General features: G+C 37.9%; 1 protein-coding gene across 1 annotated transcript in view; it reads left to right on the top strand.

Annotated features, from left to right (window-relative positions):
* Positions 1 to 27,763, top strand: part of PTPRM (protein tyrosine phosphatase receptor type M) — a 441,589-nt gene that overhangs the window by 329,150 nt on the left and 84,676 nt on the right. Inside the window, exons 16-20 of the mRNA XM_058023915.1 lie at positions 18,697 to 18,848; positions 21,392 to 21,466; positions 21,693 to 21,719; positions 25,426 to 25,437; positions 26,198 to 26,385. Coding sequence (XP_057879898.1) covers positions 18,697 to 18,848; positions 21,392 to 21,466; positions 21,693 to 21,719; positions 25,426 to 25,437; positions 26,198 to 26,385 — 454 coding nt within the window. The remainder of the gene's footprint in view (positions 1 to 18,696; positions 18,849 to 21,391; positions 21,467 to 21,692; positions 21,720 to 25,425; positions 25,438 to 26,197; positions 26,386 to 27,763) is intronic.

Genomic DNA, 27,763 nt, shown 5'->3' with positions numbered 1-27,763 from the left:
TGATAGTGCGGAAATAAAATATTATGAATGTGTCTGCCAATGTGTCTGTACCCCAAACTACTTTTAGACCTGAACTACTTGGAGCAGGTAAGAGGTGATGCATTAATGTGCCCCTCACTGCTAGAGTCATTGGAGTCAGATTATTTCCTTGTACTTTGAATCCTAAATAATTAAAGATAATATTTTACTATCCAGAGGTTCCACTGTAAAATATGGGAGAGAGATGGGAACCTCCAGAGGGTACTGAGCTTACGTCTTACATACTGTGATATTTTTGCCTCTTATTGAATTTAAAATTGTTAGCAAAAAATACCTAAAGACCATTCAAGCTATTTCATGTCACACTTTCACATTAGGTGTTCAAACACCTAATTAGTGAAGATCTTACCTCTGCTGAACCTGAAATCCAAAATATCAGGCGGAAAAGGTGGGCAGGGTAAGTTAAGAGAGGGGAACTAGATGGAGGGGATAAAATAATAAGTACAGCAAGACATGATTAGCTCCCACTCTGTCAGTGAGAGTGATCCATGACTGCCATAAGGATTGTCATCATGTGATTGCTTAAAGCTCAGTGCTTTCAGACATAATATTCAGACAGAATAGAGCTCAAGTTGCAAACTTCTCTTTAAATTCTTAGCTAAGTTGAAAATCCATAAGTTTATTCTGAATCATTGTCCCAGTGCAGCACTGAGGGACACTCTGCCCATCTGTTGGATCATCTTAATTGAGGAATTTACAGATTCTTGGAGACACATTTAAATTTCATCCAATTTTCAGCCATCTTGCTGTTTAGCAATTAGTGCTACTTAGTTCATTATACCAATAGGAGAGGTAGCTGGGAGATGTTGGGGAGGTGCAGGTGCTGTGGACCCAGAGGAGATCTGGTAACATGGTACTTCGGGAACACAGGACATTAATTAATAGAAAACTTGAATCCATTAGGAGTACTGCACAGAAATAGAGTTGTTTCAAAATGCAAAGCTTCCATTTCCTGGACCAACCCTCCACTTAGGTGATAACATTCATCCTGCTGAAATCCTTTCAACTGTCAGCTGAATGCAGCACTTCTCCATCTTCTGTGGAAAGAATAACACTGCTGTCAGCCTACTGCTAACTTCTTTCCAAGATCCATTTTACTGATCAGTGAAGTGGTTTTTGTCTGTCCCCTTACCATACATATTTCACACGGAGTGATGTAAGTTTTAATTAGCAAAACACATTAAATATTTAAAACTCCTCAGGTGAAAGGAGTGATGTTAGCAAAGTGGAAAAATAGCATGAGATTCTTTTATGGTATAGGAACATGAACTTCATAGATACTAGTGGAAAAAAATAAAGAATTGGCAGAGACAAATTCAGGCTGGAACTGCAGAGGGCCGGTAAGTTGTCCATGTCAGATTCAAGCCACAATATTAATACATTCCTATCTGTAGGTCTTTTGACATGCAAAACATAATTTACCAAGTTATGCAGACATTTCTGTCTGCTTCTGACAGAGTAAGGTTTTTTTTTCAGTTTTCCCTGCACATGGCAATAATTCATAAACTTTACCTAATTTCTGAAATGAGCTGTCATAGTAGAGAAAATACTGGTTTACTGCCATTTTAAATTCTGCCCAGTCTTATGTCCAATCTGATCTAGATGTCTGGGTATCTTATGAGTATGGATTTTGGGAAAGCTCTTGTTTATCTAGCTTCTTGCTACCAAAACTTCTTATCTAAATTCAGCTAGAGTGTCCTCACCCATAACTCACCTATGCCAAAATACTACTGCAATGCCACTGCCCACTCTCACTGTTATTTTTAGTGTTACAGTGTTTTAAAGGAGGGCACTGTTTAAATGGTGAGCATGTGTCCCTAATGAATTGCACAGATGTCCACTTACTGTTTTCAAGTTGCTTATTTCCTTGCTGTTGAAGAAACTATCACAGTACTATTTTTTATCCAGTGTTTGTAAGCTTAAAGATGACTAATGGCTGTTAAAAATTACCCCCTGATGGAAGGTAATGTCATTCCATGCAGTGACTTGCATGAAACCACATTACCCTCGGTCGGGGGGTAATTTTTAATTACTATAATGCTCTTGCAAATACCCATGGTGCAGCACTGAGGTCATCTTTTCACTGAGAGGATTCCATCACTTGGTTTACTGAGTGACTGAGTTTAATGGATGTACAAGAGATCTGCTTTTACATTTGGTCTCAAACAAGTAAAAGTTAGCAAGTGGAAGCCTGGTAGCCTCTTGGAAGAGCACACCTTCCTTCAAGGGCAGGAGTGGAATGTGCTGTTCTGAATTCCTTGTTCACATAATTGTCTACAGAAGTTGGCTTTAAGGGGTCTTGTAATTTCCCTCCTTTTTAACAAGTTGTCTAGATAGGCTAGGAAATGTCATTCTATTCAAAACATTTGTTTGACATCTGATCCTAAGGTACTTATAATTTGAATCACACAGTATGTTAAAGAGAAATTGCTGTGATCTAGTTCATGAATGTGGGAAACTTGCCATTGTGTATTTATATTTCTTTAGATCTGGAAAATAGTCACAACACTACAGATATTTTCAGGTACTTTTGTATTATTACATAGCCATATATTCTATTATGGCTTACTTACCCTGCTTTGTTAGAAAATATACCAGCACTTGTGCCAAAACATGGAAAGAACCTGTTCCACAGTAAATGCTATACTATTTTAGAAGCATTCCTGCTCACTGCTTTTTGTTTTTAGTCCAAAGAAAGATTTGGCTAGTGCTCCAGGAGGATAAAATATCCACATATTCCCAAATGTTATTGGCTGGTAGTATTGCCTTGCAGTTTAATCTCCTGCTAACCTCTCTCTCCCTCTAGTTTCTGCTAATGGGGCTCCTACCCAGACCTGTCTCTTGACCTAACCTGCAGTTTATTACAGGCACTAAGCTACTCCCTCTCAAGTACCCTCTCCCAAACCATGAAGAGCTTTGTAACAGAGAATTCTTTTCTATATTATTCAGTAAAATCCCAGAAAGGATATTATTAACCATTACATTCTTCAGTGGTGCAGAATCATTTTGATTGAGGTTTTGCTAAGGAGGTATGCTTTGTTTGTTAACAAATTATGATGAGTTATTTTTTGTTGGGTTTTTTTTTAATAAAGAACAAGCAGTTTTCTTTGCAACTGTCACAGTTTGTATCCTTTCTCTGTAAATGATGAGTTGGAGAGTTAATTTTAGCACTGACACATTATAGCTTGGAAACGTCACGACTGTCTGTTATTGTAAAGGAATAGTTTGTTATTTTCAACACAAAAGCCTGTTAGTTCTGTTTCTGGCCTCAGGGCCACCTCCCTTCAGCCAGATCTCTGTATCTATAAATCTCAGTGTACTTACTGTATTACATCACTACTATAAACTGCAATACTTCAGTATATTTGGAATACTGGACGGTGTATTGTAAAAACAGCAGCTATCATTACTCTTAAAATTGCAAATTCTAACTGACTGATATTTTAAATGATATAGTAGGTTTTTTAGTTGTGTGAGGTTGATGCCTTTTGAAGAACAGCACAGTACCTAGCAGCTCTCTTTTTTTACACATATTACTTTTTGTGATGGATGATTTCATCAGGGGAAGGGCTATGACTATTTGCTGCTTTGACTCTGCTCAAAGGAGCTTTACCATGCCAGCTCTGTTTAGAAGTTTCAGGTTTTTCCAAGGATAAAAGATGTCATTCTCTCTTTGAAACTGTATTTTCATAGAATTAAGAATTAGATTTAAGTACAAGGCATTCATTTTTCTTTTGTGTTTCTTTGACAGAGTTATAGAGTTAAAGGTAGTGCCGTTCCATGCAAAATTTGATGCTTCAGTCTTCGGGGATTATCATTCTGCTTGTGGGTGGCAAAGCTCTGAGAGAAAATCCTGTATTATATGCAATCATTAATTAAAATTCTTTTCAAATGTTAAAGTTATTGTGGCTGGAAAACCGATAGTATTTTTCAGATGAAATTGTATTAGAAAGATTTAAAGAAGCTTTCCTGGACACCTTTCTTACATCTTTTAATTAAGAAAGCCTTTGGTGTTAATAGGTTCAAGTTTGCCAGAATTAAAAATGAAGGTATCTAAATATTTGAAATGTTCTTACCTAAAACCACTGTGGTATGCAGCTGTATCAGCTGCCCTTTCCAGCATGCTGTAAAGAGCCCCTAAAGTGGATTAATCAGCCTTCCTTGCCATACAGGCCTCACGTTAAAATCTTCCTTATGAGCCATTGAATATTGCACAAAAGGCCCCAGCACACATACCTGCTAAAAGGGAAGTAGGAGCTGGACAACTTCATTAGCATTTTATACAGGGGACAGATGACAGTTTCTCCCAGAAGTCACATTCTGCAGCGTGGGATAAAATTGGATTGAGCGTGCAGCTGCATCTTGGGCTGACCAAACAGTATCAGCCACACAAGGTCTCAGCTGGAATTCTTCCTCCTCTGGTTGTGCCTTTGGATTAGCAGCAGTCCATCTGCCACCATGCTCCCACTGCCAATTAAATTATATTCCCATGGCTTGGGAGAGCATTGAATGGTTTACAAGCTACATGCTGCTAAAGATCCTCTCTTTAGTGCCTTCCTTCCCACACTGAGCACAGAGCACTGGTGCATTAGAGCACTTCCAGAAATGCTCCAGGTGTATCCTCATGCATACCAGTAGTTATTCTACCTGCCCTAAGAGGATGGCCCAATTTCAGCAGCCCCTTAGGAGAAATTACTTTCTTTCTTACATGACTGAATATTGCCTATTCTGAGCTTTTAGTCAGCGACTTTTGTTCAGACAGATTACTTCTTGTGGAAGCAAAGGAAGATAAGACTCCTAAAAGACTGATTAAAACTGTGCATTGCATGTTTTGAACTGCTGAGGTATAGTGAATATTACAGAAGTCTCGAAGGAGGGAATTTCTTGAAAAAGTGAAAGGCACATGATAGAGTGTAGGTAGTGCAGAAAAAGTTATGTGCAAGTTTGTGAATGCTCAGTTCCAGCACTAGCAAATATATGCTACAGGCTGCTGCTTGTAATAGGATACAAAGAGGAAAAAATTATCTATTCAAGTGAAGGCTGTGGATCAAAAGTCAGCAAGGAACTCTGTCTTTCACAGAGGGCATTATATTCAGGAACTGAAGAAGTACCTGCCACTGCAGGACTCACACAGGAGCTAGGTCAGGATGCTCATCTGTTTACCACAACAGCTGGACTAACACAACAGAATTTGTCATCAGCAGAAAGCCTTTTGTTCTTTTGTATCCCACTACTGGGGATCAGCAAAGCAGTGAATGAATTGTATTACGTTAAGCTTGTGAAAACCTTTCCTTTTGATTCTGCAGTACACCACTACATATATTTAATTATATGTTTACATATCAACATGCATTTTTATAATACATATAATATATACAATACATTTACGTATACCTAAATAGAAAATATGCTAAACATCCCTTTAAAATATGCTAAAAATCGCTTTTAAGGGATTTTCAGAGAACTTTAAATTATTTATTTTGATGACATTTTATGTCCTTATACTGGTAAAGCCAAATGATAAAATGGTTTGAGTTGGAAGGGATGTTAAAAATCTATAAGTCAAAACGCCATGCCATGGTCAGGGATACCTTCCACTAGATCAGGTTGCTCAAAGCCAAATCCAGCCTGGCCTCATAGGACCATGCCTTTCAGAAGCTTCCTTCTTTTGATGGATATCCAGCAGACAATTTGCCCTCATATACCTGAGTTTCTGGCCAGTGAGAGAGGGATCTGCATAAAGGCCTAAATACCTTAAAGGAAAAACATCCTCTGTATTTAAAACTGTCACATATGCTATTGCTTTCTATTAACTTGAGCCTATGTAACCATAGAACTAACTTGTTAGATGCTGTAGAGATCCAGGGATATGCTTCCTCTGGGACTTGCTAGACAAATTTTCTAAGCCCATAGTGCAAGTAACAAGATACTTCATACAGCAGACACCTGTTCATACCCAGATCAGCCTCAGGTAGAGATGCACTGAGGGGCTGGGGATTTTCTCTTTGTGTGAGGAAATGTTTATGTGGCAGATAGACTTCTAAAGAAAGACATTTGCCATGCTTAAGGACTTTGAGAATATCATAGCAAACCTCATGGACAGAGCTAATGTATCTTAAGAGACACATCTGCCGTACATCTCTGTAATTCCTCATATTCCTTATGCTTACAACACCTCAGAAAATATGGTAAAAATTTGGTGTGGGCAAAACTATTCCAAAATAAATTTGTATTAGTTTAACACTGCCTCTTGTTTTGGATTGTAAAAGTGAGGGATTCTGGGCACCCACAGTGCATACTATGCCTGGGAGTTTGAGGCTCTACTTAAACCTGACAGCTATGGGATAAGAAGGTGTTTTCTTTCATCATTAGCCAGCCTTTTCTAAAATGGTAATTAGTTTCAGGAAGAGAATTTCAAAATCTGTCATGGATGTGTTCCTGTGAAAAGCTTTCATGTTCATGTTGTCTGGCACTACACATCACACAACTACCTCCTCCTGAGTAGGTCCCAGTGTCATCTGTTTCGTTTTTTAATTCAGATCATGGGATAATATGATGGGGACAAAAAGGAAAAAGAAAAGCTGTTGAGACAAAGGGGAATTGCAATGTCAAATGCAAAATATATGTTTTACGAAATGTTATAAATAGGGTATTCTTCCACCTTGTGCAGTATCTTTAATATGCATCTACACTACTATGGAGAAAAGTCTGAGCCCAATATGATATACACATCTTTCATTCATCTACATAGGTTCCTTTAACATTTTAGATTTTGAAACAAGATCAGGTATGTATATTAATTTGCATGCAAAAAAACCCAGGTAGTCCTGTTTAAATGTAGCTCTGGGGTGGCTTAGCCTGGAGAAAAGGAGGCTCAGGGGAGACCTTGTCATTCTCTACAACTCCCTGCAGTGGGGGGAGGTGGGGTTCAGCCTCTTCTCCCAGGCAGCAGCACAAGAGGACACAGCCTCAAGCTGTGCCAGGGGAGGTTCAGGTTCATCAGGAAGAATTTCTTCACTGAAGGGGTGGTGGAGCATTGAAATGGCTGCTCAGGAAAGGGCTGGAGTCACCATCTCTGGAAGTGTTCAAGAAACAACAGGATGTGGCGCTTAGTGCTGTGTTTTAATTGACAGGGTGGTGGTCAGTCAAAGCTTGGACTTAATGGTCTTGGAGGTCTTTTCTGACCTTAATGATCCTGTGAGTCTAAGTAAAATGGCATATATGGAAAAAAAAGAGAAAGTGTGAGTTCTGTGTAAATTTTCATTTCATGTTCTTCAAACAGGATTAGCTGAGAGAATGAAGTTTCTTTTTAGGAGAAAGTATTCTCAGGAAAAAGGAAAGGTCAGGTGTGTAATTTTCCTGTGACCATACATTTCAGTAAAGGATTTCTTCAAAGACTTCAAATACGTAATTTCAGTAAGCTTGAAGTACTGTCATAGAAGCCTGTAAAGTAGTGTAATGCCATTTTACATTTATGTACAATTAATGTAGCAGAAATTAATACAAATAAAACATAATAGAAAATTGAAAATTTCATTTTCATTTAAATAAGAACACATTCTTAATACCATTTTAGAGAGTGGTAAAACATAATTTGTCGTTTTTCATGGAAAATTTTTACATTCTCATTATGCAGTTCAATGTGAATATAACTAGCTCTCTAATGAAAAAGCTTTATTGGTAAAAATATTTGCACAAGCTTCAGTCCTTATGTTAGAAAGGTGGATAAGTGCAAGCAGCAGAAAATGATGCTGAAAGAATGAAATAATTAACTAAAAGGAATTTATATCTATCATCGTAATTAATTATTTGACTTTGTAATTTAGCTAGTATTATTCTGTATTGGTTCTGACTGCATCTTACATGTAGGACTATTCAAAGAAAAGGCTCAATTGAGGATTGTGTTCAAATCTGTAATGCTTTAAATCCCCATGTCTTCCTTTTAATGAAAAAGCCCTATTACTAGAACACTTAATGGGAATTCTGGAAAAATTTGGATCCAAAGGGAACTATGGAGGTCATCTTTTTAACATCCCGTTCAAAGCAGGCTTAGAACAAATCAAGTTGCTCAGGACATTGTCCAGCAGGGTATGAGTATTTCCAAAGATTGAGATCCCATCTTTCTGAGCACCTGCTCCACTGTTTCACGATTGCAATGATGACAAAAACTTTATTAAGCTCTAACGGGAATTTCCTAAATTGCAACTTATGTCCAGTGTGTCTTGTCCTTTCACCTTGTTCCTGGAGTCTAGTTCTGTCCCCTCCATATGCTCCCATTAGGTTGTTAAAATAACACTAAAATCCCCTGTGAGCTTTTTATTCTCCAGGCTGAGCTAGCACAGCTCTCTCAGTCTCTCCTTGTCCAGGATTTGTCTACTGAGAGAAATCCAGGCTGAATTCCTTGCTCAGTCACGTTACATTTAAAAGTCCATTTCCTTTTCTGTCAAAAAGGCCTTCAAGTGTTGCAGCTGCGCTGCTGGGTTCTTCCCCCTGCTCATAAAGGATTTGCCATACTTTGAACTCCTCCATCCTAAGTGGCACCCTGATCCTCAACCTGCAAATAATTCTACATGGCTGCTCTAAACACTTAAGTCAATAAGTCTTTCATGAAATGAACAGATTCATAAGCATTTGCCTTGTAATTAATTTGTGGAAAAAAAACAAGTTTTAATATTCTGTGTATTTTTCCTATACACTCCTATAATTCAAGAGGACCTATAGGTCAGTTAAACATTGTGTTCACTATTTTCTTTTTTAATTTGAGGATCATAAGAATCAAACCACAAATAAAAATTCATATTGCAAAATTGATAAATCTTGTAACAAATTGAGAGAATTTGTGACTTTTCATTTTTCTTTCCTTTGTTTAGCTGAGAAGAAAGGGACAATTTATTGCCCAGTTCATTACTTACAGTTTTCAAGATTGTGGTCAAGATTAGATAATAGTAAATTATGGGAAATATTGCTGTTTACATCTCATTACTGTTTTATTCTCTTGGGGAGGCAGAAGGTTGTTGGATTTTCTTTTTAATTGTGTGGGTGCATTTTTTGAAGACCAAAGCCAGTGACTAACTTGAGCCAAAAATAGTGCAGCCAGCAGCTTTGCAGACAAAGAGTTCAGCCAGAGCTTCTCCAATTGCCTTTTACTGCCATAGCCTAGAGCCTTCCCTGAAGAACCTATCAATCACACTAGAATGCTTTGAGGTCCTCTTGGGTGGACATGCAAGAACTAAACTGTAACCACAAATTTAACTTTCTCTGAGAGCTAAGACAAGAGTCAGCCCATTTTAAATAAATGTTGTTACATTAATCTGGTGCACCAAGGCATAGCTCCATTTTTTGCAGTCAGTCAGTCTCCAGTGTTCCTCCTCTGCATCAACAAATTGTCAGTGCTGTGCCTCCTTTGACCTGAGGTGTTCCTGGGTTTGATGCTATAACCCTCACTTGCAGAAACTCAGATAATCTGATGGTGGAGTTCATACAAAGCAGAAACTGAGAAAGAAATAAGCAGAGTTTATGATGTCACTGTAAGCAAATCTCAAAGCATATGCTGGATACTTGAATTCAAGAAAGAACACTTAGGAGCAAAAGTAGATGAGGTGTGTGTTTCTGACTGCAGCTGTACCTTACTTTCCCATCATCTTTTCCTTCTCATTTGCCATTCTCTCCATATTCTCAGACACTGTTTCTCAAGTTATGCCATACTTTCCCCGTGAGCTACAAGTGATACTGGGATCTTTACAAATAATTCTTCTTTTTGGCTCTGATCTCTTATGGGGCCAATGAACCAATCTGCTGGTAACAAAAAAGTGCAAAAAGACCACCGAAGTTCTTACATGCAGTGAGTAAAAAGCCAAGTTAAGAAAGAACCACAGAAATCAAAACTTGATTCTGTTGATTCTAATAAAAATCAAAATCGTTTTTGTTAACCTCCACCTTACTGTAAAATATTTGCCCTCTTTCTGCACCCAGTTCCCTTAGCTCTGTAAGTCAAAGGAATCCTTCTCCCCACCCATTTACTTGTATTCTTTTCTCCTTCTCTCTTCAGTCAGTCTTGGTAGTGTTGGAATGTCTTCTTGGTCTGAAAGTTCTTCCAGTGTCTCTGTGGCCAAAAAATGAAAGCCACAGTGAATGAAAGGGATGAAAATTAAATTCTGTGGTATCAAGAACATTGTTTCCAGAATCTGAGCATCATCACAGCATTTTCTTAAAGTCTGTTCTGTTTTCTTTATCAGCGAATGCAAGAGCATGATGAAAATGAATTGAATAATGTTAGCATTTGCTTTGAAGCAAGAAGCTGATAATTAGAACAAAGAGAAGGCACCTAAAAGAAATTAAAATAAACCACCTCTTTGTATGTGAGGTAAAAAGGCTTATGCGCCCTTGGCTATATTAAAATATTTGTGTAATCTCAAAATCAATCTTCCTATGTCAATGCAAAATAGATGTTAAACTTCTTAGGACAAAGAATAATTTATCATCTAATACAGAATTGCATACTAAGAGATCATAAGCGAGGAACTAACAATTCAGTGCTATTCTCCCACCTTTTGCTTTTTTATAATTCTCCTAATAATTATTTTTCCTGAGGTTCTTCTCTGGAAATGCTAGTCCTTGAAGTGGGGACAGCTTGTAAAGTATTTCATTAAGTGTTCCCTCGTTCTTGCTGCAAAGTGTAGTGCTTTTAAAAATATTTGTCCAAACCTTATTTCTTGTCTGATAGAATATTGACAGAACACAGTTTAATGTCACTGTGAAATTGCAGTCTTGAGCACATTGCATTTCAATATAAGACATATAAATGTTAAATTGATTAACAGAAGCTCAGGTGACTTTACTATCACTAATGCCATACTGTTTCTATTTCATTTCCTTATTTCATTTCAATTGCTTCATATTTGTGGCTCAGTCCATTTGGGGGAGCTAGAAAGGGTTCTGTGCAGTGTTGCTGTATTGATAAGAGCTGTTGTCATGGTTTGGGCCTGGCACAGAGCCAGTGCCCCCATGAGAATACCCTCTCCCTGGTGTCTGCTGTGAGATGTGACCAGGAATAAGCAAAGCAGGCTCCAGCTTAGAAATAAAGAAAACTTTATTACCTAAACTACAAGAAAAGAAGGAAAAAAACTATAAGGGAAGAAACTGAAAACCTTACAAAAAGCACTTTCCTCCTCCCCACCACCAAAATTTCCCAATCGGATACATTCCCCCAAATCACCAACTTCCAAGTCTGGCACCACCCTTTAGAATACTCAAACTTCAGTCCATGAAGAGGAGAGGAGTCCTTCTCGCACCATAGGCTTCCCCTGGAAACACGCTGAAACCTCGTGTGCTTCCCTGTCACTCAGCACCGCCCGGAAAGTCCTTTTGCCATGGTGACATCTTCCTTCCATGCCCAGTGCTCTCACCACTGTGCATGGACCAGAGCTGCTTTTAGGGTTGTCCTTTAAGGATGCCTTGTCTCACTCCAAAAAAGGCACAGTCTCTGCTTTGAGACATCTGTCCCCCCCATTTTTTTCCACCCCCTGGGGCCAAGGGGTCCCCACAATGAACCCTCCTGGTTCTGAGGCACTGCCTCCCCCTAAAGGCAGTCTCTGTGTCACAGGAATAAAACTGGTTCAGTCTATGGCCAACAAGAAAAGTCCAGCCAAAAGGCCCTTCCAATCATCTCTCTCCCCACTCAGCCAGTCTTCTCCACTTCCCCCGGGCCAGGTCCTTGTTATCTCATCTCTTATTTCTCTTCTTATTCAGCTCCGAGGAGGATCAGCATTTCTGCGAGGTCCCAATCATGAAAGAAAGGGGTTAAAAATTTCAGTCTCTGTCTGTCCCAGAGCTCCGGCACTCCCACACTCGCTGCCGCTCCAGCCGGCACCTCCTCGCTGCACTCCCCCCCTTCTCCTCCTTGGCCGGCTGCTATCACATTCCATCATCGCCGGCTCTCTCCTGGGGGGGATGGCTGCCCGATGCCTCCTGGGGCTCCTCCACCCTTCCATCCTCAAGGGCCTCCTCACCCCCATCTCTGTCCAGGCCCAGGCCTACCACATGGCTGCCCCTCCCCCGCCCAGCAGCAGCGGCTGGATGAGGGAGGGCGATCCAACCTCTTTCCCTCAGAGTCCCAAGAGAAACTCCCAGGGCCGAAGCTCTGGTTTTTAACCCCTGTGTGTTCTCAGAAGTGTGTCCAAACTCCACTGGCCACACCAGGTGCCAATATCAAAATCCGAGCACCCATTGGTTTGACCACAGCATCCCAGTATTCCCACTTCTTCCTGGTCAAACCACCACAGGTGTAAAATAGACTGAAATACTAATTACTTGTAGTTACAGTTATTTAATAACACCTAAGGAAAGTTAACCTTTTGGTTGAATTGGATTTGCAATTGAGGTTCTGAAAATTTGTTTTCTGTAAGGACTTTTTAACAACAAAAAGCAACATAAAGAGTACAAATGAGGCATTGGGGATTCTAAGTATCCCCAAATAAAGAAAAAAAATTCTAAAAATACAAAGTAATATTTTAAATTTTCTAATGCAGATTAGAATAATACCCAGTGTTACCAAATGTGTACCAGCTCACACACATGTAATTCTCACAATGATATGTGATGTGTGGGTTTGTCTCTGCCTTAGAGAACCTATTGCTGAAGACAGGAAAGCAATCACAGTTATTGAGAAGAATTATTTTGTTGTTCAAGAAAAATAATTTCAGCATAAGTTGGAAAAATGTATAAAAAAACTCAAGAAACAAGGAACAAGTCTGTTATCTTTGCACTTTTTTACCCCCTTCCTGTGGAGAACTTTTATCACATTGCATCTTCATGCTGAATGTTGCTGAATCAGTTATGCTTATTAAATTATTTCAGCTTGAAGCTGATTTCCCGAAATTAGCTATGAGTTTTCTTTTAGTATATCCTAGGCAGCCAAAATAGAGGGCAAAGTAATTAATTTAATTTATATACAAAAACTACTACTACTACTACTACTAGTAATAATAATAATAATAATAATAATAATAATAATAATAATAATAATAATAACAAAGTTGATTAACACAGCTGGTATTGTAAGTAGACTAAAAAACTCAAAAAAAGTGAGTAACTCTGAGTATTAGAAAAACAAATAATATATTCACATCCTGTTTCGTGCATTATCTGTTGAAGAGATTGTTAATAAAAAAATTGTGGAATCAAATTTTGGAAAAAAGTCCACACTGTGTCTGTGATAGTGGCCAGTGACAGACCTTCAGCTGAATACAGAAACAGAGTGAAGGAAAGGTAATGCATTCACTGTCTCCACTCAGGCCTTAATCAGATTTTCTTTTACTGATACTAACTTTCGATATCTCATGAGTCCTAGTGCTGATGTGTTACAATATTTTCATAGAATATCCTGAATTGAAAGGGACCCACAAGGATCATTGTGGGTCCAACTCCTGGCCCTGCATGGGACACCCCGAGACACACATGTACCTGAGAGCATTGTCCAAACACTTCCTGAACTCTGCCAGGCTGGTGCTGTGATCACTTCCCTAGGGAACCTCTTCCAGTGCCCACGCACCCACTGGAAGAAGGTTTTCCTGATGTCCTACCCAAACATCCCCTTGCACAGATTCAGGCCATTCCCTTGGGTGCTGTCACTGGTCAGCGCAGAGCAGAGATCAGGGCCTGTCCCTTCCCTTCCCCTCATGAGAAAGTTGCAGAACACAATGAGGTCTGTCCTCCATCTCTCCTTCTCCAGGCTGAACAGACCAGGTGACCTTAGGCATTTCTCACACAGCTTCCCTTCAAGGCCCTTCATCATCTTTGTTGTCCTCCTTTGGACACTTTCTAATAGCTTAATGTCTTTTTTAGATTATGGTGCCCAAAAATGCACACAGGACTTAAGGCAAGGCAGAGCAGAGCATTTTCTGGGTTTTGTGAAAATACTTACTTTTATATTTTAAAAAATCTATATACTCTCTGCTTCTGATTCTTTCATTGTTGAAAAATAGAAATTCTTTATTAATCTCTTAGTTTTCTTCATGTTTATTATATACTTCTAACATATTCTCAGTTCAACTGCCTCCTTTTTAAACTAGGGACTCCTTATCTATAGAAGGATTACTGCTCTTCTGGTAGGATCTGCCCCTTTGATCTTCCTATCACCTCTCTGTGTATGTTCTCTACTTTGTGAAAATCTGTTTTAGTTAGGCATGTATCAGAACTGCATGCAGTGTTCAAAATGTGGAAACTTCATAGATCTATACAATTGTTTAATCACATTTTCCAATTTGTTCTCTATCCCTTACCTAGTCATTTCTGACTTCTTTTTGCCTTTTTGACTATACATAGTGCTAAACTTCTTGTCTTCAAAGAATGAGTGGCTATCAGATTTCTTTCTTCTGTATTTTATGAAGTCATTTAGATGCAATATTTTGTGTGTATAATTAGGATTATTTTTCCCATATGCATGCCTTTGTATCTTTCAACACTGAATTTCACCTAAAGTGAATATCCAATCACTCTGCCCCATGAGATAAATTTGTAGCTTTTAAACCCTATTTCTAAATATTACTACAATTTAAAAATTGTGTTTTGTTGAAAAATATTCTGGGCATTTTCTAGGTCAGTGTGTATATAGTAAATAGTGCAAATAACATCATGCACTTATATAGGTTAGCCACTAGTAATGTGAAAAAATGACCACTTAACCCTACCCCTTGGTATCACATCTTTCCAACCAGCTGCTAAAGCATTTTACTTAAAGAGCGTTCTTACCGTTGTTTCCTTTAGAGGTTTGGTGAGCAAACTGTTAAAAGGCTTTTTATAACTGTAAGTGCACTGCACTATTGGATTACATGAAAGCCCCAATCCTTTCTTCATCTGAAACATTTCTATGATTTGTCCACAAGCAGAGAAGTAAAATTTAAAACAAAGAGTATGTAAGAAGCAACTATTTTATCTTGAGTTACAGTAAATGCAATAGGTCAGTGCATTGATTAAAATAAAAAATTCAGCCCAATTACTTAAGCAGCACAATAAAAAATTTCATCTCTGTTTGTTAATATCTTGGTGATGGTAGTGTGTTGCTGGAGCTGTGGAAAGTGCCAGCATCTTGTTTCTCCTTTCTTTGCCTGGTGAGCAGGGAGGCATGCTGATACAGAAAGGAGAGGACCACTCAGTGTGGAATGGGGAAGTAGGAGGTTTTTGATAGATTCAAATGAATATGCTTTTCTCATTGTTCCTAAGTTAAAATGGAAAGCACGTTTTTGGCAGGGCCTGAGTTAATTTCAACCCCAGTCACCTTTTTTTTTTTTTTTTTTTTTTTACATTGTTACATTCCTCTAACTATGGCAGTGTCCCATTGTGCCTCATTCTTTGTGCCCAGTGCTTTTTAAACAGGAAGAGAAAAGGAAAGCTAGGAGGAAAATGACAGAAGCTGACAATGTAGTAGCAACTTAGCAGTTGTTGGAGTTGGTTTCTGGGAGGGTTTGAGGGAGGAGTCACTGGGAAGGAGGATTTTGAGAGAGATACTGAGTTAGGCTAGCACAGGTTTTACAGAGTGGCCTTTCAACAAGGAGGCACTGTACAGGAGAAGATGCATCATTGGAAAGTTTCATCATAGTGGATAAAATGGGGACAGATTTTGATGAGCTGTTTAGCTTATTACTTTCCTGGACTGTCTTTACTAATATTTGTAACAGAACAGAGTAAATGATACACAAAATCCTGCACAGTTTTGCAGGAGAAGTCTGTATTTTGTCTGCTTTGCATTTTAATATATTTTAACCATTGCACCAGTTCACTTATTTCTGTTTCTTGTGCCTTGAAATTCCAACAGTTTTTAGCTAGTCTTGAGATTTTTCTGAATATCAAGCTCCTCTTTCCTGGGGCTGATACAGTACATTCTCTTTCCTCATAAAGTAATAGTAACAGTATTTGTGCGATAAGCTGATCTTTTTGCTTTCCCTACAAAAATAATTTCATCCTAGGTAATCATCCTGGGAGCTTCCATCTGTTTTATGTTTTCCCTTTGATTGTAGATATCTTTTCCTTTAAGAAGGATGAAACATCAGATAGTAGCTATGAAGTGTCTTTTCCATGAGTGAGGATGATCAAATATTTAAACCTTTTTTTCCCCCAAAATTTACTTCAAATATAGGAGTATGAGTGGTCGTGGAGATGTGAGGTGCCATGGTTTTACGAGTTTCTTAAATCTTGTATAGCTAGACCCTCTTGGGGATTGAGAGATCCAAGGAATGGATGAGATGCAGAGACTGCAGCACTGCAACACTTTCAGCAAAATCTGAAAACTGCAGATGCTAGAAATGTTATATTCAGCTAAAGTTTACTTGACTGAGTCCAGTGGGTGTTTTTGTTCACAATACAGAAGTCTGGCTGGTATTGCTCTCTTCCTGAAAGTTGTTTCAGATTTGGACTTTTCCCACAAGACCTATTTCTGGAATTAGATTCAGATTGAGAAGTACTGTACAGTTGTTACTGTCTTAAAAAATAAATCTGCTTTAGCTTGATCATGGGACCCAAGGATTGGAAGGAGAGTCATGCATGACTGCCATCTAAATATACTGCCTTCTAAGGGTGAAAGAGGAAAAAGAATATCCATTTCATGTTACCCTTTTGACAAGCCTCTCCTTACAAACGACTTCCATTAAGTTATTCATGTATTAAGTCTCAGATTCTACTTTGAATAATATACTGCTTATTCATTACAATTAGATATGAAGGAAGGGGGAGATTGAAGGATGCAAAGATCTAAGAGTTTTGTTTTACTTATGGTACTCAAATGAAATTTAACTGTCTCTGATATGAAAGACTTCAGACCATGCTCCCTTGTGCATTTAAGCACTGTGGAGTAATAAAGAACCGGTTTTATTATAAAGTCTACAGACTAAGCAAAGACTGAAGCAAACAGAGGAGTCTCCTGAGCTGGGATGGGCAAAGGCGTAACACGGCTCATGGCTGCAAGTGCTGCAGCAGGTGTTTAAGGCAGTGTACTTCATTCCCTTCCAGTCATGGGGACATGCCCTTGGGAATGGGCTGGCACTCTGTCAGCTTAGTCAGGGCCAAGTGCGACCCTTAACACTTTTCTGTCCAGTGACTCAATACTATGCCTGCACTTACTATTCCTGCTTTTATTGTTAGCAAGCCTTTAATTTCAAAGACCTTTTGAGCTGTATTAATTGATTAAGATACTGCTGAGCTTGGTACTACGCTGGTACAGAACACATCCCCAGCTCCTGCCCAAATGGCTTCTCATCTAGGTGAAAGGTAGGGGATAGCAGGTGCATGGATGGGTAGCATGAGGAGGCTGAGGCAGTACTGATTTGAAGTGAAAGAGTGAGCTATCAGTCAAGAGAGTTACAGAAAGCCCCTCCTGTGTAGCATGAGAGGAGACAAATGTTTGAGAATCTAGGGAGGCTGGTGTAAAATTTTGTCTGTGGTGAGAACCATCTTTTCATACTGAATAAGAGTTAACAAACAGAAAAGCTTTGAAAGTTAGCATAAGTTGCTCGTGCTTGGTATATTCAACCTCTAGAAGTGGAAGGAGCCTAGGTGAGATAATAAGCTCCTGTAACTTCTAGTTGAAGATATGTAAAAGATCGTTCTGGCAGATGAATATGAACTGGCTCATTGTGTTTTCCACAGAGGAAAAGTCATTAAATTAACAGACAGGACAAGTAAAGTCTGTGGAGCAGTTGTGGTTTTTTTAAACCCATACCTTGAAGATACTCTACAGAAGGAATCTGGAAAATTTAAATTAAGGGTCAAGACAAGAACTTGGAGAAAGTCTTGGTCTCAGACAGAGTCATGGGCCAGGGAAACAAGCCAAATAATCATGGGATCTGCTATCATCAGGATCACAAATGCCTCACAGAGGCTGAAGGAAAAATCAAGAGTTTTGGACATGTTGTTTTGTGAAATAGCTAAGCATAACTCAGGGAGAGACAGTGAGGCTTTAGACTGAAGCAGACAGATCTTGAAAAAAAAAAGAGGTATAGGCATCCAAGGCAATTCTATAGTGTAATGAATCACTATTGCAGTATCAGATTTAAGATCATGTCTCTGACACACCACTCCTGCTGAGAAGCAACTAACTCATGACTAATTCTCCTGAAATCAGGAGTGACAGAAAATAATCTTTAGGAATACAAGTCAATTTGAAATGTCTCTTGAATGTGCAGTATGTATTCAGAGCTCCAACACAGACTTAACAGCATTATATAAACTAGACTCTTGTTTTACACAGGGTCTCAATAAAACCTTTCCAGACTCTTCTATGCATGTGAACATTGGTACTGATTTGTCAGTTCCAGTGAAATCTGTCTTTTCATTTTTATTTATGTGTTTAATCAGATGTAGCCTCCGATACTGGGTGTGGTTCACATCACCTTCATATCCAAGTAGTCCCCTTTAATTCAGTGGTGGTCCCCAAGGATTAAGGTGCTGTTGACCATGTGTCAGTGGACTGGCAACTATCCCTTGATTGTCAGACTGAAATGAGATGAGAGTAAAATAAATTGAAGGTTCCAGAAATGCAGAAACAAATGTAAATGTTAATTAATAACATAGTGACAAACTACAGTACTGATGTGAACAACATGAAAACTATGTCTGCTTACTGAGAGTTGTTTTTCTCCTTTTTTTTCTCATCATTCATTTCTTAAGAAAATTGGCTAAGAAGCGGAAAGAGACATTGAGTAGTACTCGGCAGGAAATGACAGTGATGGTGAATTCAATGGATAAAAGCTACACTGAGCAAGGCACCAACTGTGATGAAGCTTTCTCTTTCATGGACACGCACAATCTAAATGGGAGATGTAAGTTTTTTCTTTTCTTTCCTTTTCTTTTTCTTTTCTTTTTTTTTTTTTTTTTGAAGGTGAAAGAAAGGTGCAAATGGTTTTTAAAATATTCCTCATTACTCAGTCATGGAAAATCCATGGGACCAAGAGTTTCCCACTGTGCAGCACATTACGGTGTCTATTCAAATGAGCAAGACAGTCAGACATCAAGTATAGACTTCTTTAAAAATAATAAGGATAATTGAGCTTTTTTCTGTCCATCCTTTTCTTCTGCAGAAGAGCAGTGACATTACTGAAACAGTAGTTTTACCTTTCTCCAGTCTCCATTATGTTGAAAATTTTATATCTTTCATGCTGTCCCAAGTCCTTCAAATGCTTCCCTTGTTCACATTTTTTTGAGTACAAATTTATTTTTGAATGTAATAACTTAATAAGGATAATCTGATTGTCTTATTATTTGCAATTCTAGATTATGCTCTTTCTGTTGCTTGTGCAAAGCAAGAATCAGTGGATTTATCAGTTCTGCAGTTTCAGAAGAGATTCTCTAATATCCTGGACCTTCTTGGATCTACCCTGAAAATAAATAAGATTTGGGTTATTACATTTCTTGTATTAGAATTTTAGTCAAGGTCTCACTCCTGTCAGAGGGTTGGCACTAAGAAGAAACCATGAAAAAATAATGCTTTTTTATAATTGTTTAAAATAATTACTAGGTTCAAAAAGTTAGGGTTTTTTTATTTTGGTTCTTAAGGAACCTCAGGGATTTTGTATGCCAGTGGTTTTTTAGCATCTTCCTAATTTGTCAAAGATTTTTTTTTTTCAAGTGCTAACAGTATGCAAGACCCAGCTCCCACTCTTTAATAATATGCTTAAGAATTTATCTTTGATGAGCTCAATTGTACAAACACTCTGTGAGGTTTATACAGTGAGACTTTTCTCAGCAGCATTAGGCTCAAAATTTGCAATGATAATTTGCATTTGAGTTACTTTTGAAATTGGTTTGAAATAGATCTTTCAAATCAGACCTGCCTTTCTGGTGAGAATATACCCCTGCTGTTAAGGAGATTGCTTATTTTTGTGAAGAGATCAAGAGGTTTTACTTCATCTTCCATCATCATGGTACAGTTTTCCAGTGGTGGTACTGAATGGTCATAACTACAAATGAAACTGCAATGAGTTCCTAGGACTAAATCCTCCTTATATTTAACCACCTCAAACCTCTTTGAAATTATTGCCATAACAAGTTTTTATACTGCTCGAGGGCTAGAACCTCAAATTGGACTTTCCATAAGAAACATGGTCACCAGAAGGTGCGCCCTGACAGTCTTCAGAATAATCTTTGTGTAAGACCTTGTACACAAGAGGTTTAGAGCGTTCCTACTTCCTATGAAACTTCATTACCCTGCCTGCATTCTCTACCTAGCAAGTTTTATTATTACCTGCAGCAGCCCTGACTTCCACTGATCTCTGTATCCATACCCAGAAGAATCACACTGTTCTGACTGTCAAGGAAATGTAATCTCCTCATTTTGGAGGAATCAAAGGGACATGGTCTCAGATATAATAATTTATATGATAAATGATAAATATCAACATTATTTAAACCAGTTTTGAGATATTCCCTTATTAACATGGGCTAGTAACTGTTTGCCCTGGAAGATCAACTGGAAAAAAGATGGATGAAAGCCAGCAGGAGTAATCTCACTCCTCATCCAGCAGATCCTCAACTCTGTTTTGTTTCACACATTCGTGTTAGTCTGTTTACAGGTATCCAGAATATGCTTACATTCCCTGGTCAGACTGAATTTGAGATGAGTAGACAAGCAACTAAGGTGGAATTTTGCAAGGAGCTTTGCTTAAAAGCCTCTAATGACTCCTTAGCTGAACATCCTGCAAAATGTTGTGATTAACTCCTGTTAAATCTATCTGTGTTTGCAATGGTAATTTGCATGATATTTGTGTACTGGGGGCAGACTGAACTTAATTTGTCCCCATTGGTCTTTCCCATTGGTTTTACAAATGGTTAAATGATTAAATTCCCATGTGAGCATTGGTCCGTGTATCACTCCCTGAAAACATTTAAACAAAGAGTAATATTCAGGGTCTATTAGAATCTCTATGCACACTATCCACCTGTCTAAACAAATCAAATAAAAAAAGGAGAGGAAAAAATAAACTACAGTAGAATATTTGCATACGGTATTTACAGTGTTATAAGGAAAACTTATTAATGATCAAAGCTTCTGTCAAAAACACCTCTTGTCGTTGTGATGTGTTGTTTCAAGCATCAGTATTCAGTCTAATCTTGTGATTTAAGAAGTGTATTTCCCATCAGCAATCAAAATGCTTTCTCCAATGACACTTCTTTTTAGAGAATTGATCAAATTCAGTGAGCTATTTCATTCACTAGACTTGCCTGGTTTTCCCTAGGTCCTGATTCCAGTGCAAGAAACACAGCAGGATGAACTCTTAAGTCAAGTCAATGCCATCTGCTGTGTCACTCAGCTTAAGTAGCTGCATATCATATCTCTGTCTCTAACCAGCTTTGTTTCTCTTTGCAGCTGTATCTTCACCATCTTCATTTACAATGAAAACTAACACACTGAGCACAACAGTGCCTAATTCTTATTACCCAGGTAACCAGTTTTTTTCTTGTTTCCACCTTTTATAGACCTTTCCATAATAAAAGCATTCATATTTATGTAATTATACCTCTTGCCATCAACATTTAATGTATATATAAGAAACATACCATTTGCTAACAGCAGCTTTCTGAAAGAAAACTCAGGAACATGTATCAATCATTTACTGTTCTCTCTCTTTTTACCTTTCCTGCATTGACCTGCTTATGATGTATGACAGATCCATTTGTGCCAACTGCAATTTTAGGTGAGAACATTTCCCTTTATCAACATTTATTGCTGAAGTAATTTCAGAAGTTGCAGTTCTTGGGGAGCAGACAACAGTATGCAAAATGCTGGAGCTTTCTGCTAAAGGGAGGGGTGGTAAACTTGGCTACACTGAGGTGCTAAGGGCAGTTATCAGGTTTGATTACTACTGTCATAGTGCAAGTCAGGGGAGAAAAGACACAAATAATTTTAACAAGTGGATTTGCAAGGAAATGTTTATGCATGTATTTGGAGTGACACAAAAGAATTTGATTATCACAGCAATTGAAATAGTTTTCCTCATTTTTTCCTGTTTTATCTCAGAAGTGAAGAGTCACTTCTTAAAAATAACTTTTTTTCCTAGTTAAACTGCTCAGGATACAGAAAATGAGACAAAATACAGTTCAGGCCATCTACCAGCTGTCGTGTCTTCTGACAATTCTGCAGACTTTCTGATGTGCTTGTCAAAAAGTGAAGTTTCAGAGAGGAGATGTTGCTTTGAACAGCAAAATCATAACATGACACTTAGAGTATATAGTTTATTATGCATCAGGTGTCACAGGGGTGAAATAAAACAGTAAAACTGTAGGTTAAAAACATACAGTTAGAATGTAAAACATTTCCACTTGGAATTTAGGAAAATCTGTTATTGTCCAATGTCAAAAAGAGAGAGTTTTCTGCACAGTGATAAGTAGTAAGCATGAGGTGCTATTGCATTTCCAGTGCTTAACTCTAACCCCTTTGTGGCTTGTTTTCATTTACACCTCCTTCCCATGCTAACTTTAAACTAAGCAGGGGCAGCTTTTTAATAGTAATTCAAAACATAACAGTGCACTGTAGCAGGAAATCAAACTCCTTAAGTGTTAAGCCTATTCATTTACTTGTTTTCCAGTCCATATTTTCACAACAAATACTTTCTTTTCTCCTCTTTTTTCTTCCAATCACTGTAAAAAATTTAAGACCCCTTATCGGATTCCTGCCCTTGAACTTTAAATTAAATAGGCTTACATAGACATAGAGTGAAGCATATAAGAAGTAAAAGTTTAGAAAGTGATCTTTAAATTTTGTTATTGTGAAAGAATATTTAGTGCAGTGCACTTCAATGTGATAACTTTGAAAAGGAACTTTACTGGTTTTATACATTATGTAAATCTGGAAGAAGGTAATGGTAGTGAATGTAACAGTGTAATAATCTGCATGCAAATGAAATTTGCAGTGCCTTTTAACTGCCTGAGATGTTAGATTTTTTTGTGTGCTTTAGCATTCATTCAGCACTTCATGCAGTAGATGTTCTTTCTGACCTTGTGAGTGGGCAAGGAGAAAAGTACTATTATCAGGAGAAAAACTTTGAGATTTCCTATCTGTATTACTTAGTTAATGCTTTCTTCAGTTATTTTTGTGATCCTTTTCTGTATAATAACAATGGTAAAATTATTTGTTAGCTTTTTTTCCCCCAAGAAATAATCTTTAAGTAGTTCAGCTATCAGGCAAACACACACTGGGAAAAATAAATTACCTGATTTTACTAAGTCTGTAAAATCTTTTAATTAGTTAGGTATGTATTTTATGGCCTACTACAGCAAACCTGTGCTTACTCATCTCAGAAAATATTTCAGTTATTTCACTGCATGAAATAAATATTTTTTAACCTTACACGTTAAAAATTTAGTACCATTTTATGAACGGTGTTCCATTCAGATTAGATCTCTCTCCCAATATGTGTTTATGACTCTCTGTACAGAAATAGTGTTGTATCTGAGGTAAATCAAATTAACTGCGCTTGAGCTGGTAGGGGAATACAGCTGTTAACAAAGTATGCAGGTTTTTAATTTCAAGTTATACCTGCTCTTGCTGTCTTCTACTGTCCAAAGAAGTTGTGTTAAACTACAGGATCAAGCCTGTAGCTAGAACTAAATGATCTCAGTGTGACCTCCTGGGAAAGGTGCAAGTCGGGTGAATGGTTGAGTTCAGCTTTCAAAATCTGATAGAAAAGCCACAACACACATACTGTTTCCAGATATATTATTTAATAAATGTTGTATAGCTCTGCAGGAATGGGTAAGTGTGCAGTAAGACAACTGCAGCTGTAGGAGTATTTAAGCCAGGCAGATTGCCCCTTGCCCATGGACACTGCATCTGGAGCATCTCACCCTTTGAAAAACTCACAGCCCAAAAAGCTCATGCTGCAGTGTTCAGAGGCAAAATAAAAATCTGTAGTATGTGGCTCCTAATGTACTATATAAACCAAGGATTAAAACCACTTTATTTTAAAAAGCTGAAATGATAACTCCTTCTGTATTAAGGCAGCTATAAGAGATAAAGAAATAGAGAGGGGAAAATGAGTCTAAAACTAGGGAGCTTGCAGGGAAGAGATTCATAATTATTAAACTGATGCTTGCATAGTGCAAGACTTTGATAGCTTTGCCTTCATCTTAGGCACTAACAGTCTGTGTTGCAAAGAATTTTGCAGTTTGCAGAAAAAAAAATCCTCACGTTTTCTAACCTGTTTCTAAAATTGAAATAAGCAACCTAAAAAATCATTATCAACTTTCTACACTTTTTTTTGTCTTTTGTGTCTTAGCCACCTTGTAGTTTCCAGGTGCCATTTCAGCAGCAACATACTGTACCTACACTTGTATACCACGCTTCATGCCATGCATCCCAAGGTGCTTTGCAGTACAATTTTATACCACATCAGACAAAAGCTGTAAAATTTTATGACTTAAAGATGAATCCCTTTCCTCTGCATTAGACCAGATTAGCAGACTGACAGGAAAAGGAGTGAAATGGCCATACTCATAACCATACATTTTTCTCTGCTCTTTTGGTTTAGGTGTCAATGCTCAGTTCATGTTGACTGTATGCTTAGTGAGGACCAGATTTCATTTGTCTTAGTGGGAATTGGGAGGACCTCAAACCATCTTTTGTTGAGCTTTCTGGCTTTAATGTCAATTTTCAGTATTACAACTAAGACCAGAATCTCACCTTTAACAAGGTGTGTTAGTATTTTTGGTGTGTACATGAGAATCTGGGACCTTTTCATACAGAGTATTTGTGGAACTTTCTGCTATAATATATCTAACTAATGAATGTGGAAATATTATTTTAAGGCTTCCCTTTCATATGGCTTATTTTTAAAAGTAATTTTTTTATAAATACCTTATTTTATAAATATGATACAGATTTAGGTTTGGTTTTTTTCCAATATTCACTCAGGGAGGAATAGCTTGAATAAATCAAAGCACCCTATTAACTATATTGGTTAAAATTAAAAAACTCTAAGATACATAAAATTATTATTTGAGTAAACAGATAAAATATTTGTGATGATTCTTGGACCTTAGAATTTCGTGTGGGTTTTTTCTCTTGTCAAGTCTGAATAAATTTTTAGAATTCCAGCTATACAGGAAGCAAGTCATATTGCTTCGTTACGTAGAGTGCACTTCCACATCTATTTACGTCTAAGTAGAGGTTTTGATCTCAGTTCCATCTGTGTGAATTGACTCACAGTATGATATCTTGGTTTTAGTAAATCTAATTTCTACTGTGAAACTGAGATCATAATCTGACTCATTTAGGAAATCATTCTGTAAAGAATAAATTAAAAACATAAAATTACCTGTAATTATTAATGTAGTACTGTTGCTTATGCCCTGTTTCCTTTTTCTCCTCCTCTTTTTTTCTCCTGATATGTATCTTCTTAAAAGTGCCAATCAATGGTAAGTTGCCCATTTGCCCCATGGAAGAGATGTGGAGGGTTGGGAGAAGTTTGTGTCTCATAAAAATTTTAACCAGCCCACGGGGGTCTCCTGTTTGTTGGCTTGCATGTCAGTTGACATATAACATTCCATGCCTAATGTGGTGGCTCATGATACACCATGGTCCTAAAGCATGTTCAGCAGTCAGTCAAGACCTTTTTCCTTACCAGATGATCCTTTGCATTTGTCCTCTTGTAGTTTGTCTCCAAGTGTCGTTTTCAGATCTACATTTCCATTGCAGTCCTAGCTTGATGAACCCATAAGCCATTTTGTGCATCTTTTTATTTTGCTCACTCCAAACATTTGCTCTAAATTTGCAACGTAAAATACAGCACTTCAGTAGTTTATGAAAAATGCAAGTCCAGTTTCATTCCATGGGACTTGTTGAAGTTTCAGAATGAAACTTCCATGCAGTTTAAAATGAAATGCCTGTTTTAAAATTTGTTTGCAATCAGCTAGCAACATTGAAAACAATATTAGAGTTTGGACTGCTCTGCAATGCTTCCATTGTAGAACTATGGACTTTGCCTCATTCCAATCAGTCTTGCAATTTCCGTGTGTAAACTGCTCATGGATTTACTGTTCTTCTGGTGTAGCCTTCACAGACAGAACCAATGCTGATGGTGTCAGATTTCTGCCATTCCTCTAGAAATCTTTGTAGTTTCTATTTCTTCTAATAAGTGAAAATGAGCCAGTTCATGATGAGATACTCTTTTTCTAGATGAAACCCACACGATGGGCAGTGACACGAGCAGCCTGGTCCAGTCCCATACCTATAAGAAGCGAGATCCAGTGGATGTGCCCTACCAGACGGGACAGCTCCATCCAGCCATCCGTGTAGCTGACTTGCTGCAGCACATCACCCAGATGAAGTGTGCAGAAGGCTACGGGTTTAAAGAGGAGTATGAAGTAAGTGTCAGGTCTAAGGATCTGATCATTATGTCCTCTGGACCATTGGTTGTATGTGTCTGATGCTGAGATTTTCCCAGTGTGCACACTGCTTGCATTTTACAAAGGATGGTGTTTTTTTAGAACTTCACGCGTTGTCATGCCAACTTCGCATTATAAAAATTGCTTAAGTATATAATTGTTTAAACTGGTGTTTCTATTATTAGATTTCCAAAACCCATGCTTCAGGCCACTTCCAAAGTCACTGATGACATTTTTTCCCCTGGAACATAGAAAACAATTCATTCCCAGGAGGACCTAATCACTTGTCAACTTTCATTTGTGTGGCTGACTTAAAGAAGTTTGTTCCTGTGAGGTTTTTTTATGCCACTGTTATTTAAAAGTGATGGAATTGAAAATTCTTGTGTTTGGAAGAGATTTGCTCATCAGCCAAAACCTTTTATACCAGCATTAAGCCTAGAGGAAAACTACAATTAATGTGTTTAAAAAAAAATAAAAGCAAGACCATAAAATGGAATTTATAGTGCAACCAATGACATGGCTTTTTAACTACAGTGGATCAAATGATTCTGTTGAGAAACAATTTCCAGGAAAATCACTTAATTTTCAGCCTACCAAGCTGATGAATGGCATTCCATTACAGACAGTAGGTGTAGTCATGACTAATGCCAGTAGATGCAATTCATCAGAGTGTAGTTTGTTAATAGTGGCAGGGAAGGAGGACTTAAAATAGTGAAGCTGGAACTGAAAAGCTCCTCTTTATATATGGAAATTGTTATAATCACAATGAACTGTAACTAGCCATATATTTGAGGGTTTTTTCCATTGAGGTACTGCAGTAATATTGTTTTTCTTCCATATGCAGTGAATGACTGCCCAATATATTCTAGCACTGCAAAGGTTGCAAATCTCCTTGTTTACATTTCTGTCAGACTGATATGGTCCTCTTTATAAATTTGAACTAGATAACAAAAGAATTTCTTCCTTATGTATTACCAGAAGGATAAATGTCCAAATGAAAAGGAAGGAATAGTTTGACAGGGGATTTGTTTTGAATGAAGTCTCATAGATGGGTTTTGTTCTAACAAGACAGCAGGATTATATAGTCTCACCAGGGAAAGAGTTTGATTCAGGAGAAATTCACACAGGATTCACTACGAAAATAAATCTGTGGAACAGAACAGAAAGTAAAGTAGCACATTGCCCTTTAGGAGCACTTCAGAGAAGTGCAAGGATACAGAGCACTTGTTGTCATGCATAGTTTTAAGTGCTTTAAAATAAAACTTAATAATTAGGGCCGCTACTCTCAATAATTTGGGCTGCCAAAAGTTCACCATCTAAGCCTATATATATAGTTTTAACTCCTGTTGGTGTCATG

The sequence above is a fragment of the Melospiza georgiana genome, chromosome 1 (genome assembly GCF_028018845.1).
Source record: "Melospiza georgiana isolate bMelGeo1 chromosome 1, bMelGeo1.pri, whole genome shotgun sequence".
In the NCBI taxonomy this organism is placed as follows: Eukaryota; Metazoa; Chordata; class Aves; order Passeriformes; family Passerellidae; genus Melospiza; species Melospiza georgiana.
This window is presented reverse-complemented; position numbering and strand designations above follow the sequence as displayed.